We start from the raw sequence: 16,406 nt of genomic DNA, 5'->3' as shown, positions 1-16,406 counted from the left end.
GGCACACACACACTATGGACAATTTGGGAACTCTAATTATTCAAATCTGCATGTCTTTGAAATGTGGAAGGAAACCGAAGTTCCTGGAGAAAACCCACCAAGCATGGGAAGAACATCCAAACTCTACACACAGACTCGAGGCTGGAATCCATGGAGGTGGGGGGCCACAGTGCTAACCAGTATACCACTGTGCTGCTGGAAAGAATTTTTCAAGTTAAAGGATCTGGATATTTTAAATAGTAGACCATGCTTGACTGGGAGGGGTAACATTATGACTTGATATATAAATTATTTCATAATCAGCTTATTTAGGTGCCTAAATAAATCTGCTGTCACTTTGTTAATTAAACTGCAACAAAACAAAACATTCATACTGCATTTTATGATGTTTGCAAGAACAGTGTTGGATTCATTTAGCCATTTAATAGTTTTAAAAGAGTTTAAATCTAAATATTAGACTTGTATATGAACTGATAAATCATTTATATATAGATGTCCAACGTTTGCACCTAGCTATCAATTAGCTCTAAGCAATCTATGTAAAGAAAACTAGATTTCCTCTATATATTATATAAACCATATATCAGCTTGTAGTAAACATGACCACAGAGGCACTGCTGTCCTATGTTAATTGCCACCATTTGTTGGTTTTAATATCAGGAAATATACTCATGGTCAGGTTTTACATTAAATAGTTCCATGTATATCTATCCACAAAACAAACAAAGAAAAACTAAAGCAAACAAAAATGCATTACTAACTAAAATTATCAACATAAGTAATAAACGTAAATTATAAAACATACAGTATGTAAAGACACCGCTATAAGGTAATTTAGTAAAACTGTGACAAAGAACTATAATTTTTATTATTAATATTAGATATCTGATTATACATTAAATATTAAAAGAAACATGTACTTTATTTGACCGCAAAAGGAAGATTTAAGAGTGTATTCATTTATTACATACAATGTAGTGCAATTTTTTTTCTTAACCTAACCCACCTAGATAGGGAGTTGGGGTCAGAGTGCAGGGTCAGCTTTGGTCATGATGCTTCGCTTAAGTGTTCAACAGTCTCTAGGTGTTGATGGTAGTGTGTTAAATAAATAAAAAACAATATTACTATTTACATTTTAAAAAGAATTCCTGATAAAGCTTTGAACATACTTGGCATCTTCTCAACTTATTTCACCAGGGGAATTTTTCCCTAGAGACTTTGTTTGAAGTTCATTGAGCTTTTTACTAATTCTTTTTCATTATAAATGAAAAAGCACCTGTTTGTAAAAAGAAGACTTACATTTATACTGCAATTTGTTTATTTTGTAAACAACATTGTAAGATGGTAGATAATTAAATAATATTGATTATTTTATTACAGTTACACCTATATAGTGATGGGATATATTAGGCAATAGGAGAACAGTGAGTTCTCAAAATTGATTTGCTGTAAGCAGAACAAGCGTACGACTCTGATTAACTTTAAAGGGTCAATATGTGATGGGAAGGCTACAGAATCAAAGCATCTCCAAAATGTTAGCTGGTAACAGTGTTGTGGCTGAAAAGCTATTTTAAGTTGAAGAAAAGTGTCAGAACACACAACACATCACAGCTTACTGACCAGTGTATGCATGTACATATAGAATCATGTAGGGATTAATTTCTTTCTGAGAAAGCAACATTCTTGCACTAGACCTGACTTCCATTTGGACTGATATATTAGAGGTGAGGCTAAAAGATAGACTAAGCACATTATTCAAATTACAAAGTGTGTGTGAGTGTGTGTGCCTGTTGTTTGTCCTGCATCATTCTCACTCACTCACTCACTCACTCACTCATCGTCGTCTGTATCGCTTTATCCTGTATACAGGGTCACGGGGCTTGGAGCCTATCCCAGGAGACTTAGGGCATGAGGGGCACATCATGCATAGGGTGCCAATCCATCGCAAGGCACACACAAGCATTCACACACTACAGGCAATCTGGGAGTGCCAATTATTGACCTAATCTCTATGTTTTTACCCAGAGAACCCAGAGGAACCCCCCCAGGCACAGGTAGAACATGCAAACTCTATGCACACAGACCTGAGACCCTTGAGGGTCATTGCTAACCACCAAGCCACTGTGCTGCCTGCATCATTCTCATTAAGCTATTTAGAATTCATGATAAAATGTATTGATGAACCCTAGAATTGTCACTGCCAAGCTATTGATTGATTATATGTTTTAGTCTTTTACTCATGTTTGTTTGGTATGCAAAAATAAGTGTTGCTGACAACAGGAGAGGAAGCAACAACAGAGGTATAAACAACATGAGTGGGCAGAAGAGGTTGCTTGTTCAAGCTACTGAAAGTTTTTTTTTTTTTCAAGTTAAGATGGCACAAAGAGATGAACAAAAGATTGTAGAATAAATGAAGTTACGATATCTTGCTGCAGATTACGCACAGTGCAACTTTTACCCTTTAATTTTTATTTCATATGGTGAATAATGTGTGGAAGTTTAAGCCTTTAGCTTGGATCATTATTGCAATTCTGAGTGCGTGGCGAGTAAATGGCTGGGAGAGGAGCAGTGGGTGGGGTGAAGCCGACCACTCCCTGTTCCAGTTCCCTCCCTCTACCCATCCCTCCCGTCATCCCTCCTTCCCAGTGAAGATCGTTGCCGTGCCCTATACTCAGCCATTCTCCACAGCCCGAAGTTACGACCACGCAGCAAAGAGAGAGAGAGAGAGAAAGAAAAAAAAGTGTGAAGAAGGAAGAGAGAGAGAGAGAGAGAGAAGGAAAAGTCATTAAAGGCAAAGAAAGTTAACAAAAACAACCCAGACAGCATTGGAAGGCTGGGGCAGAAAACTTTGCGCGGCTGTGGCAGAAAGGCATGAGCGACGGAGGATGCTCATGCCAAGGTGTTAAAACTTTTTGGAGGCAGTGAACTGCTCCCAGGTAGGAAAAAGCCTGTTTACGTTTGAATTACTTTGCAAGGACGGTCATGCAGTTTGTAATCAAGTGTGCATTTTCAGTGCTGACAATGTTGCGTAAATAAGGTGTTAAATAAATAGACTGGAATAAATAGATTGCTGTTCATAAACGCGTATTGGAGATGCAGATGTGAACACGAGGGACGGTGGGTGTGTATGTGTTTGCACTATTGGCGTGCCTGTTACGCACTTTTTCTCCTTCTCGGGAACTATCAGATTGAAATGTTGGTTTTCTTTCGACTACAGCGTAACCTGTGAAATAGATAAAAATCCTAAAATCCGATTGTCCTACTGTAAAGGCTTAAAGGATTTGAGAGATGACGAAATGCTTAAAGCAACCCGTAGCCAAACATGTGCTTTGCCAACTAATTGTAAGGGAAATTATTTATACTTTGCATGCCATGCAAACACGGTACCCACACCCCTGCAGTAGAAAAAACTTCCAGTAGTGCTGTTCAGCGTGGCGGTGCAACGTGGAGATGGTTGGTGTGGCTCGCGCGAGGCGATTGCGCACGTACATACAGTGGGGGCAGGAGAAAAGTTCTACAACTTCGAATCTATCGTGATATCATATATTGCTTATTGTTTAATCTCCCCCTAAAAATCAGTATCGACTTTATTTCTGGTACGGAGTTGTTTAACGTGGTTACTCGCACACTTTACCAAATGTGGTTACAGCCCTTTTTCTTTTTTTATGCCTGTGAAAGCGTGGATAATGTATGCTGTTATTAAACTGTGTGTCTTGGTCATGGTATCGGACAAGTGGATATATTTATATAATTAAAGCAAATGTATTAAGTGAAATTTAAATGTGTAGAAATGGGTGACTCTTCTTGCCTCAGGATTGTAACCAGGGTGTGGGGAGTTGGGTTGTGGAGGGGGGGAGGGGGAGGGGGGGTGCTCTGGAAGAGGGTGGGTGATGGAATGCAGTGGTTTGGAAAGACTTACTAATTGAAACCAGGTCTGAAGCACACACTGGGGGAAAAAAAGCAAAGCTCTTCTGGAAGAAACAAAAAAGAGGCATTTTATTCGTGCTCCGCTCTTTCATTGCTTGAAGTTTACTTTAGACAAAATGGACTAAAGGCAAATCTTGAAGTAGGAAATGTGTGTAGAAACATAAGTAAATTAAACAAAGTTGCAAAACTTCTCTTTCTGAAACAGTCAAAAGTCAATCTGGACTGTAGAATCGGTCTTTTGTTCTTTAGTAAAACTTTGTGTCAGTTAAGGAATTGTATATGTTGATCCGATCCACCCTTCACTGCCACACCCTTTTCGTTCTCTTTTGCAGTCAAGCCTATCCTATATTACAGTGCCTGTTCCTATGCTACAGTAATAATAAAGTTGTGCAAGATGAATTAAATAATTTAATAAAACATTTAAAGACTTATTTTGCCATTTGTTGTCATAGGTTGTCTTTATAAGGTTGGTTGAAATTTAAGGATCCGTCAAGTTTCAACAGTAAGCCATTATCTTGTTGCTGTTAGGTTGTTCATTGGTTATAAGGCTCAGGACTATAAGAAAAGTGATCAAATTCTTTATCATTTGTACTGGACCAAAATGCTGTAGTCATATGGGTGTCTCTGCTCATTGGAAAAGGTCTTAGATAAAGTAACCATATTCAGCTGTTGATAATGTAAAAAAGGATGGGTGCTTTTGAGGATTTTGCTGTACTATTGTAAAACGGAAAGAGTTTGGACTTGTGCACACTTCCTCTGTCATTTCCTTATAGGCTTATAGAAGGTTTGCCATTTTCACAATTTGGAGAAAAGTTGATTAGGAGCAACCCTCCTAACAACTGCGTGGTGTAATAATTGTTTGCCAGTTTTTAAGGATCAAATATTCCCATGATTAATGAAAGCATTTGGACATGATGTCATCTAGGAAATGTTATTGTAAATGTCGATTTGAACTGGTTCAAGCAGGCATGTATAATGATGATCATCATTTTAATACCTTGAGCACTTCTGCACTTGTTGTGTGATTATGTGTTACCTTGTCCTAACTAAGCCATGGTTGAGAAATCCTGCCTCTAAATGTAACTTCTTGCAACTTCTGTGAGTGATTCAGAATCACACAATTTTCCATGTGGCATGATTATGTTGCAATCACGAGTCTAGCAGATGTATGATGGAATCTAATGTGAAACAGTTTTTGTGCATTTACATTTTTTTCCCTTTATATTTTGTAATCAGAACTGGGAACTGGTAGAGGATGGTTTACCTAAAATTTGAAACTCATGGCCATGGAAATATATATAAAAAGAAAGAAATATAGTCTGCTTATATGTCATTTTAGATTTTACACTATGGAAAAAGATTGCTAATGCACACCATTGCACATTGCTGATAGGTGTTAAGGGGTGTGGTCTCATCATGAGCAGTATAAAATTGTAGGCGTAATCCATGCAAGAATAAACATGAACAAAGGATTAGAATAGCATTTAGTGTCTCATGATTAGCCAACATATAAATGTCGTAAATGAACCATTTCATGCCTGTTCGATTTATAGACTGAACTGTTGCAACAGGATGAACACTGTATAATGTGATTAATATCAATGGATTCCAGTGGCATCCCTTTCCTTGGAAATCATTTTAGTGGTCCAATATAATTCAATCTTGATTGCTGGATTACAGGAGTCGTGACTAAGAGTTTAAAACAATAAAAACAGTTTATTTCAGGGGCAGAAGTCAGAAGACATGTTTTGCAGGTCTATGCTGCATTTGCCTTAGGTTATTGAAGCTCTGAAAGCTTTTATTAAGAATATAAATGACAGACTTGTTTAGTGTATTTCATAGGCAGTTATCTTTAAGATTTATGAACATTCCATTCATAAAACCTCAGGTATTTACAGAAATAAGTTTGTAATCACATAGTGAATTACCTAGGCATGATCAAACAGGTATTTCATTCTTCTCTGTTTTTAAAACAAAATGGTGCTGAAATACCTTGCTGTATATCAGAGGCATGGTGTTACTTTAAACATATAGGCATGTATGGCTATCAACATATAGTATTCATTGTATGATTTATAAGTGTTATGTTTCACCTTGAATTTCAATTCTGTTTTCTCAATGTTATAATTTATCCTAATATATGAACTGTAAATAGTTGCTTACGGCACACCTTTTTGAAGGCATTTCAATATATTATTCTTTTATGTAGGATCAGTCTTTAGTTTATTATTGGTTGACAATAATTAGTTAGCACTAATTAAATGTTCTAGCAAACCACCAGGCATCTTTGCAGTTTATGTCTCTGATCCTCTTAAATATACTGTCAGTGAAAGCGTGCTTGCAGGGTGTGATACTTTCACTTCTTCAGGATGGTATTATATTGTTTTTTTTTTTCTAACTGTAACCTCAATAAATTCTTATTACATGTTTTTTAAAGTTCCTTATTAACTATTTTTTGTTTTTTGTAAATTTATTGATTTGATTATTGCTTTAGTGGACTCTGTGCTTGTGTTAATTGTTTCTATTGTATCTCTATAGAAGGCTGTTGCATAGCATGTTGTTACCATGGCTTTTCAGTTTTGTTGAACTGGCAGAGCAACTGAATTAGTAATTATTCTTAATTTTCCATTAGTGACTCAGCAGGCAATATGGAAAATGTACCCAAAGTACTACCTTTTCCTTTTCAGTATAACATCATAGACCTAGCATACTTATCTCCTGATAATGCAGTATTGTTCAAATATTAGTAACAGAAAGAATATTAAAGAATATGAATATCCTGTTTTGATGATACTTTTTCACTGTGTGAACAGAGTGATCAAGAAGAGTGTAGGACGTTTCTTTGGAGTTAGTCACTGTAGGAGAGGCTGGGCTCCATTCCAGCTGGCCTGACTGCTACATCGAGGAATGTGTGGGACTGGAGGCCAGGGTGGGGCCCTCAGCTCTCTTTGCAGTGAACACTGAATAGACGGCGTGCTTATGGCTGTGTGTTTTTAACATAGGGTGTGTCTTACACTTTAGATGCATGATGTTTAGGACCCACATGTAACAAGGCCTTTTTATTTCTTTCACTAAGTCTTATGCCACATTAATAAAAAGATTATTTACACACACATATCCCAGTTTAATTTTATGTAATATCTTGCACTTCTATGCAGGATCTTGCAGCCAATTGTAGTAATTTGTTGGCTTTACCTTTAGCACAGTAGCAACAGAATTAATATAAATACATAGAAGTCTCTTTTATGTCAGTGAGTGTACACAGCTGCTCTGCCTTATGTTATTCTACGCAAACACAATGACAAGCTCATCCAGCCTGGCCTTTATCACCTCACATCCATGTCTATTTCAGTCGCAGCTTTGGAATAACTAGCGTTTTAATGAAACAGCAGAGTAGTGAGAGGTCCTGATCATGGTTTCATAATCATGGATGATACTGAAGTTTGCACAGTTGAGACATAAGCAACAATTTATTTCTGTTGTTGAGGGTGATCAGTCCTGAACTGTTGCTAGAAACAGCATTGTGCAAGACATCGCTTCCATTTGCTTTATCTAATTAAGGTATAAAACTTAATATTTTTTTAGAAAGTGTTGTCAATTCATTAAAAATTCAGCTGTTTTACAGGTTTTATTAGAATTATAACATTAATAACAATTATAAGAATACTTCTTTAGATTATTACAGTAGATAAGCAGTGTAATTAAATTTAAGCAAAATGTTTGTAATTATTGTAATCTCAACCAGTATTCCCATTCATTGTATTTTAAAATTCTAGTATAGGTCTTTAAGACATTTAGTATAGCTGTATTTACAGTCATCCAAATTGTTATTTTCTATGCATTCAGAATGGTCATTATGGGGTAAATGTAAACCACAGTGGGGAGACTTAATTACAGTTGTTGTGCAATGCTGTCATGGGCAGGTCTCCACTGGCTAATACGTGTCTACGCTGACTGCAGCATTTGTTTTCATTGTAAGTGAATGAAATGGGATTTTTTTGTCTCCTTTCTGTTTCCCCAGCTACTTGTTGTAGAAAAAAGAAACCAGTTGTATAAAAGGACCATGAAGGTGTTCTAAAAATCTTTTTCAGTTGTTATCTTTGTTTTATAGACAATTTCTTCCTGTCTCGCTACCTTTTTTGGCACAGTGCTTTAGATCAGCTACGGAAATCTGTCATCAAGGACAATAATATAATAGCTTAGAAAATGACATGACAAATCTATTAAATGTTTGGTAGCCAATAATCTCTTAGCATGACACACCTGCAAAAATTTTGTTCAAGTACAGTGTGTTTATTTTTACATATCCTGTCATATACTGGTGTAGAAAACCAGTAACATTCCGAACAAATCACATGGCTGATTTTAAAATTTGAGCCAATTTTAGAAGTAAATTTTTATAATTTTTTTGTATTTACTGATAGAGATAACCGGAGCGTAATAATTGTCAGGAAGAAACCAATACATTCCATACTTTTTCCATTTTTCTTCTCTGACATGCAATAGCGACCATATTACACACATTTCTTTGTTGGTACAAATCGTGGCGGCTCACACAAATATCTTGAGACAAGTCATGCTTTATGAATTAACAACTAGTATAAATAGCAACAAATCACATAATCACATTAACCTATTTCAGTAATCATGTATGCTGTTTACATTTATATAGGCAATTAAACTACATTTGGCCCTCAGCATCTACTTGTTATGTTTAAAGTGTGGTAGAAAGTCAGTGACAGTGTTGTTTTCCCTGAAAGAACTTTTACAAGTGTTTGCTATGGGTAAGTGCTCACCTAGGAATTGGTTTCTGCCAATCAGCAGAGGTAGAGCCAAAGAGAGCATTTAGTTTCCACAGACTTGTAACACAAAAAGGTAGGACCTATTGTTTAGATTAATCTAAGGCCTAACTTGTTGGGTAGTGTAGTATTCTTCATTATGTATAGTATTGCTCTAGACTCTAGTTTGGGTATGCAAATATATAATTTTCATGTTTTAATAATCAAGAAAGAGTGACCAGTCTCCTTATAATTAACATTGTGTTGGCTGCTATGTAGGGTTATTAGTGAAATTAACGTGATATGATATGAGCATGCAGGATATGTACATATTTTAGTTCAGCTCATGATTTAAATGTGTGGGCATCCTGCCTTATAATTCATTAATAATTTTATGATGTGTGAAAATATAATTACTTAAAAAAGTCCAATACAACACTTGCTTCATTAAAATATTGCAGTGGGACATTTGGGTGAGGGTGGTTCAGATAAAGGCTTAGCGTTGTGTAAAGGAATGCTGTGTGTAATATGTTTGCGTAAGATCTGTTTCAGTCACTGTCGCCCTCTGAGGGCAAAGCAGAGAAAGTGTAAAGCAAAGGGTGGGGCTTTGTTTTGAAGCAAAGGAAAGAAGTTTGCCTGTTTCAGTAGCTTATAGCTTTACAGTTTTTTTTTTATGTGCAGAACTTAAATAAGAAGTAAATAACAGTAGCTGGTTTATTTAATTTATAAAGTTACTCACAGTTACAACTATTATTATGCTTATTTTCCTTTATTTATTTTTTTTCAGAAATCAGAGGAGAGGTGTGGCAGAGGAGGGGGTCCGGTTGTGCTTAAGCACCCGGTAGGTTTTTTTTTTTGTTATTCTTTTTATGGTCAGGGTTTAATTAAAATAATTATTACAGAAGAGCACATAAAAAACATGTTGTACAATCCATTTATTCTTCTTAATGGTTGCTACCATATGATTCCTTGTTAATTTCTTATAAAATAATTAAATAAATAAACACATAATTTATTTATTTATTAAACCAAAATGTTATACATATACAATTGTTATTGTTTTATGACTTTATTATTAAATCAAAGCTAAAAACATTGTCTTTCAAACATTATTTGTAGGGCAGAAAAGAAAAAAGCATATTATGTACTGTAAAAGACCACTTTGCTGACAAATGAACAAGTAGAAAGCCTCTGGATTTTTCATGCATGGTGTGACAATGCCCACAGAAGGATTGCAGGAGGTTTAGTAAAACTAAGCAGCTAGTTCTCTAATAAAAATGCACACAAAGTATCAACACATATTTTAATTTTATTTTTTTAAAGTAGAAACGTGAAGCCATTTGTACAGTACTATAATATATTTTATATAGACACACACACACACACACCATATAAAGTCACATAGGTTATAACATTAAGACTACTCATTTGTTATTGGGGCATCCTTTTATTTTCATTACCACAACAGTGTTACCAGTTCAAATTCAACACGTGCCATTACGCAAAACCTAAACCATGCTTGACTGCAGTAAAAAGCTTGCACTGGGAAATGTGACACTTCTTACCCACTCTGCTCCCCTCATAGTATGACTTGACCACCTGTTCTTTCCCATGTGACACTGATTGCTTGAACTTCAAATCAACACCAACACTTATATATAGAATAGTGTAAATGCTCCAAAATATGTAGATACAATGCTGTAATTATTTAAAATTGTCTGCTTTTTCTGGCAGTTATTCTTTATTATTTTTAAAGTTTTATTTCTTCTAGAACTATCAGATGAAATAATTAAAATAACTAAAAATAAGCATGTCGTTGAACTTACTGCCAGGAAATTGTTAAAATCAAGAAAACATGTACGGTGGTTAAAAAAGGAGATGGAGTTGAGGAGACTGTTTCGATTTTGTGATAAAACATGCTTGAGACAGGAGAAGAAAAATAAGCCATCCATACCCTTGCTAGGAGTTGCAATGGGGACATGTTTGCTTTTTTAAACCCTTATGCCAAACTCCAAAAAGCTTTGCTTCAGAAGTGGAATTCACAATTTGTTTTCACATTTTAGTCTGTGACAAAGAAGTTATCCACTCTGTTGACAAGATCTAAATTGCAACTACATTTGTTGTTAGCTTTTTTGATATAGACATTTGAGGGAAGACACCTCTGTATGCATTGGCAATATTGCATAACTGATAATCTTTTCACATTTTACATAGAGCTACACAATTTTATTACCAGAGACCTATGCTACCACTTAAATATACAGTGTTTTCTTTTTTTTTTTTTTTATAAAAAAAAATGACAATGACATGTTTGGCAGAAAAATGCAAACGTTTATTTAAAAAAGTAAATAAAATAAACATAAACTATGTTATTGGCACTGTGGCGTAGTGGTTAGCACTGTGGCTATGCATTTCCAAGGTTGAGAGTACAACCTGCCTTTGGACCTGTGTACGTGGAAGTTTGCATGTTCTCAACATGTGTGGGGGGTTTCCTCTCAAGTCCAAAGACATGCATAATAGGCTAATTTAAATTAATTTCAAATTGCCCCTAGTATGTGAGTGCTTGTGCCTGTGACGGATTGGTGTACCCTGCCTTGTGTCCTGGGTCCCTTGAGATATGCTCCAGGCTTTCTATAGAGAATATAGGAGGGGAGTATGTAAGAGAGCAAACTAAGTTTGTCCTAATACCAATAATTTCAATGGTTAAGATAATTAAAAAGTGATTAAAATGCTGTTTCCAATTCTTCACCAGTCAGTGCAGTAATGTAGGTCAATGTAGAAACTGGAGTGTGTGTAAGTAGGGCTTTATGGTAGACCATTAAGTCTTGCTTGTCTGGTTGGCGGGAAGTGAACTTATACTGTGGCAGATGGTCTCCTACTCCCATGATAAGTTGTATTTTAACCTTGTAATTATCAAGATTTGCATTCCTACCTTGTGTTTAGTTGATGAACTAGTGTGAGCTACACTGAATCATGATATACAATGTAAAATTCTGTTCATTAGGTCCAAATTACTGCACTTAAGATTAAGAACTGTCCAACACATTAAAAACTGTAAGGGTTTGTGCCGAACTGTCAACTTTGTGGAAGAAATGTGGTTAGAAAAAAATCATAAAAGAAAAGGAGTTAAATGCTTAGTTAAGATGCATGGTAAAAAAGTGCCAGTAGTAATCTATGCTATGGTGAAAGTAGAAGCATTTCCCCATGTACAATGTAGGGAGAACTTACAGGATTGGGAATAAACAGCTGTGTGGTCTTATAAATCCAGATTAACCCTACACCAGAATGTGAAGGGCATGTCTGAGTAAGGAGGAAAGCACATGAAGTGATGCACCAATCTTGCATTGTGCAAGCCTCTGGAAATGTTGTTATGCCCTTGGAAGCACCCTTACTTATACTTCTTACTTCTATAGAGAATGAATGAGTGAGTAAGTGAGAAAACAAATGAAGTTTGCCTATTTTATCAAAAATGTCAATGGTGAAGATAATTATAAAGTGATTGAAATGCTGTTTGTACTCATTCACCAATCGGTACAGTGATGTTTGTCAGTGTAGAAACTGTAGTGTGTGTAAGTACAGGGCTTTATGGCAAACAACAGACCAAGTGCTGGCGGTTGGCAGGTGAACGGAAACCGTGGCAGATGGACTCCTACTTTCATGATAAGTTGTAGCAGATCGGTTAGTTGATATATTATGTTTAATTACTTAACTAAGGTTTGTTAGGGGATTATTTATGATAATTTGCTTTAGGAAATAAGAAAAAATACCAGTTATCAGATATTAATTATGGTTACATTTATTGTCACTCACAAATTGTCAGTTGAATAACGCAGCAACAACACTAGGTATGTAAGTAAGTTACAAACAGCAGACAGGGTCTATTAGCTGGACTCTTCTTTGTGTGCATACAGACAGGTTGAAAGATATATGACATATGATGGTGTATTTGCAATAAAAAATGTTTTTTTCGCCATCAAATGCAATACATGTGATTATGATAATTGTTTTGGGCTTTTTACAATAGTTGATTTGCTATGTTACAGTAAAAGGTTTTTGAGAAACAGTTTGTGATGTTTTTTTCACAGTCAGTCCACATAAACTAGAAAATTGTGAGAATCAGTGTTTGCAAAAAATATGCATGTAGGTGTATTCATGGTCAAAAGGTCTCATGTAGCTAATAGCTGAGAAAATGTTTGAGGGGGTGGTATTAAAGAAACAATGAAATGTCTGTGTTTGAAGCTGGAATGGCAGGCCCACATATTCACTAGCAACCCTACAGAAATATTTATTTCACATTGGGTGCCAATAATACAATTGTTTTATCTTGTCTGAATAGTTGAATAATTACATACACAGCTGATATATCCTCACATGCCTTTAAAAAGCATATAAAAACTTTAAAATGCATTTATTTTTATTGTCATAAAATATTCATGGTTAAAAATAGAATTTTTAAATATTTAATTTTTGTGTAAAATTTTATATAAATGATAAAACCATATATTAAAATTTGTATAGTTTTTAAATAGTGTGGTTTATCTGTATATGTGCTATCTGGAACTTTAAAGTAATTGCCCTTTAGTTCTAATTTATGGTCATGCTTTTTTCTTAACAGTGGATAACTATGCAAATATTGACCCAATTAGAAAAGTAATGATGCTTTTTGTGTATAATTTCAGAAAGAGATACTAGGGCTGATACAGCCCAGTCGAGTGGAGAACACAATCGAAAGAAGTGGAGAGCTCAAAAAAAAAAAAAGGTAAAGTAAGCAAATCTAAACAATTTGACAGCACAATGAGATAAATGCCATTTTTGTACACATTTTGGCAAATTATTATTCTCTGTAATACAAGATATTACATAAATTATTTTACAAGCTTTGTACAGCCACATTTAAGACAAAGCACAAAATATATAACTATGTACTAGGTATGTACTAGAACTGAATCTTAGAGTGCAGATTTCGGTAGCTCACTTTGGTGCCACTGCACGGGAAAAATAATTTCCCAATTGAAAAAATGCACATCGGAAAGCTCTAATAATATAAATACAACTAATCTTTGCAGTAAGGCGAGTTTCCATGTTGTTTGTATATTTTGACTTAAAAGCACAACTTGGGAAATGAGACCATGCTGCGTGTGCACGCAGTAATGACAATTGCTTTGATGGCGTTTGTTCGCTAAGCTAATCGCGCTTAAATTACAATGCCTAAAGCTTAAAAATGCCCAAATTGTTCCACTAAGGATTTTAACATGGCGACATGCAACTAATGTCCTTCAATAATTGTGTGTGATAGGGAAAAATGTCAAACCTAATAAAACATTGAAGACACATGAGATGAAGGTAAAAGCAGAAGCATAGACTGTGTTTAACAGCATACGGACATCTGCTGGCAGTGTGGGTGTGCCTAGCCCCAGTCAAACTGACCCTAGCAAAGTCAGAAGAGGTGTCCTATTTTGCCAGATAAGGGAAATATAGTAATCAATAAATTAAACTTTTTCCCCAAATATGCATCTGGGGAACCACAAAGTGATAATAACAAGAAAGGTAAACTGAAAAAAAAAGCATATTTAGATTTTCACATATTCTAATCTTTTAGCAGGTGTATTACCGTTGGAGGCGGCGACACACACTCGGAGGCCAGCGTTATCCGCCCCTTCTGCGTGCACGAGCTTGCAGACGCCCCGAATGGCGTAGAGCCATGCAATTTGTGTGGGAGCACTAATACCTCTTATCCCACCCCGCTGAGAGAGCTCGGCCAATTTAGCTCTCTCAAGGCCTTTAGCACTTTACCACTGCGCCACTCGGAGACACAAACACCTTTACAATATAAAGTTAAATCTGAAACAATGACTATACATTTTACTGTTTTCATCCAAGTTAGCTGCCTAGAATTTTACTAGTAAACCCTGAATGTCCGGTTTCCTGCTTCGTCTGTTAAATACACTGAAGTTGGAAAATTCATAATTCCAGTTTTAATTTAGCTTTTAAAATTATCTTTAGCTTGTTTCGAGCATGTGTTAATTCACAATAAAGACAAAAAGGATTAATAAAACATTCAAAATATGTATTTTAATCAGCTTGATACAAAAAATTGTGTGTTTGTAGGTTTGCGTGTGTTGGGTGTTTAACTAAAAAAAGTTCATATGGGGAGTTGAAAATTAAGTTAGCTTACAGTGACTCACAGACATTAATTAGCCACATTTGCCTCAGTGTGTGTCCTTTCTGATTTACGTGTCTCTGGTATCCTTGACCATGCCCCATCACGAATGTGAATCTTTTTTTGAGCTATTTTTGGCCATTTAAGACTGTAATGCTCCCACACTTTGGAGGTTTTTGTTCATGAAAGTGAACCATTTTGATGTTATACACCTCACTCCATTAAGCAGTAAGGATGGCATGTCACATTATTTAGAGTTAGGGTAAAAAGCACACACAATTATGTCACCTACTAATCTATTTATTAACTTCAATACATTGTTTGGCACTAATTTTAATATTTAAAATTTAAGGTGAATAAAATTTTTAATAATAATCTGCCGGTTCGAATTACATCATTTTTGACCTCACCAAATTCACAAAGTGGGAAACTGGGTGCCTCCATCTTGATTTTATCTTGGTGTTTGCCAGTATTACTTTACTTTTGCCAGTAAGGCAGTTAACTTGGATAAGTTATGTTTATTTTGTTTCTCAAACAGTAAGCTGTATAGTTGAATATTAATGTGTGGTATGTTGATCAAAAGCTACTAAAATAGTAAAAGTGCCATCTTAAAACAACCGCAGCAAATAATGTTTTATAAGTTATTGAAATTATAACTTATCATACAGAACCATTTTTTAGCATTATTTGCTATAGATAGATTTATAATAATAAAAAATAAATCTCAAGTCGTGACTTTTGCATACCATGACACCTCTAGGTCTTGTGAAGTCCATGCTTGTGGACCAGAAGGGGAACTTGCACAATATTAAACAGGGGGTTTTATGGTATGGCAATCTGGCATGAGTAAATGATTATTAATAAGAATGATCAACTGTAAAAAAAAAAAGTCTTGATTTATGCCAGAATATTAAAGATTGTTATTTATGTTGGGTAACTTCTTTCCTTTTTTTTCAAGATGGCTGACAAAGAGGACACAAGAGAAGTGCTCTTTCCTCAGTGGATGGGCCCTGATAAACATGGGCTTACAATAGAGGAAAAGGGTCATGGAGAGATTTTTGTCAAGGAAGTGAAAGAAGAATCCCCTGCTGCTCATACTGGGAAAGTGTTTGAAGGTAGGTAATTGCATTTTATCTTTTGAAAACTTGCATATTAATAACAGATAGGACTTTCATGATTTTAAATAGAGCATGCACATGATGTTATATAATGTACTTACTATTTTCACAGGTGATCAAATTGTTGGTGCGACAATCTACTTTGAGAATATGAGTTCAGAAGAAACAGCAGAGTTACTGAAGACTCTTAACAAACACAAAGTTGGACTAAAACTACAACAAAAGACAGGAGACAAATCACCTTGTCGCTCTCCGATGGGCACATTGTCATGGGAGGGACGAAGTGGATTTGGAGGTTCTAGTCCTGATATCATCCTGGTATAATTGTATTTTGTTACACTAATTTTAAAAAAATGTGTATAATGTTATAGTACAATATATAGTATACAGTACTGTATAATGTTATAGTTATAGTATATACAG

At 35.4% G+C, this 16,406-nt stretch overlaps 1 protein-coding gene across 5 annotated transcripts in view; it reads left to right on the top strand.

Annotated features, from left to right (window-relative positions):
• The first annotated feature begins 2,660 nt into the window (after nucleotides 1-2,660).
• ahnak (AHNAK nucleoprotein) overlaps nucleotides 2,661-16,406 on the top strand; it is a 36,578-nt gene continuing 22,832 nt past the window's right edge. For 4 of the 5 annotated variants that reach the window (XM_053505257.1, XM_053505258.1, XM_053505259.1 and 1 more), the window contains exons 1-5: nucleotides 2,661-2,936; nucleotides 9,493-9,546; nucleotides 13,385-13,464; nucleotides 15,824-15,980; nucleotides 16,096-16,301. In XM_053505257.1, coding sequence (XP_053361232.1) covers nucleotides 15,824-15,980; nucleotides 16,096-16,301 — 363 coding nt within the window. In that variant the 5' untranslated portion in view covers nucleotides 2,661-2,936; nucleotides 9,493-9,546; nucleotides 13,385-13,464. Of the gene's footprint in view, nucleotides 2,937-9,492; nucleotides 9,547-13,384; nucleotides 13,465-15,820; nucleotides 15,981-16,095; nucleotides 16,302-16,406 lie in introns of all 5 variants that reach the window. The other variant, XM_053505256.1, reaches the window with a different exon arrangement.

This window comes from Clarias gariepinus, chromosome 10, assembly GCF_024256425.1.
Source record: "Clarias gariepinus isolate MV-2021 ecotype Netherlands chromosome 10, CGAR_prim_01v2, whole genome shotgun sequence".
Taxonomy (NCBI): Eukaryota; Metazoa; Chordata; class Actinopteri; order Siluriformes; family Clariidae; genus Clarias; species Clarias gariepinus.
This window is presented reverse-complemented; position numbering and strand designations above follow the sequence as displayed.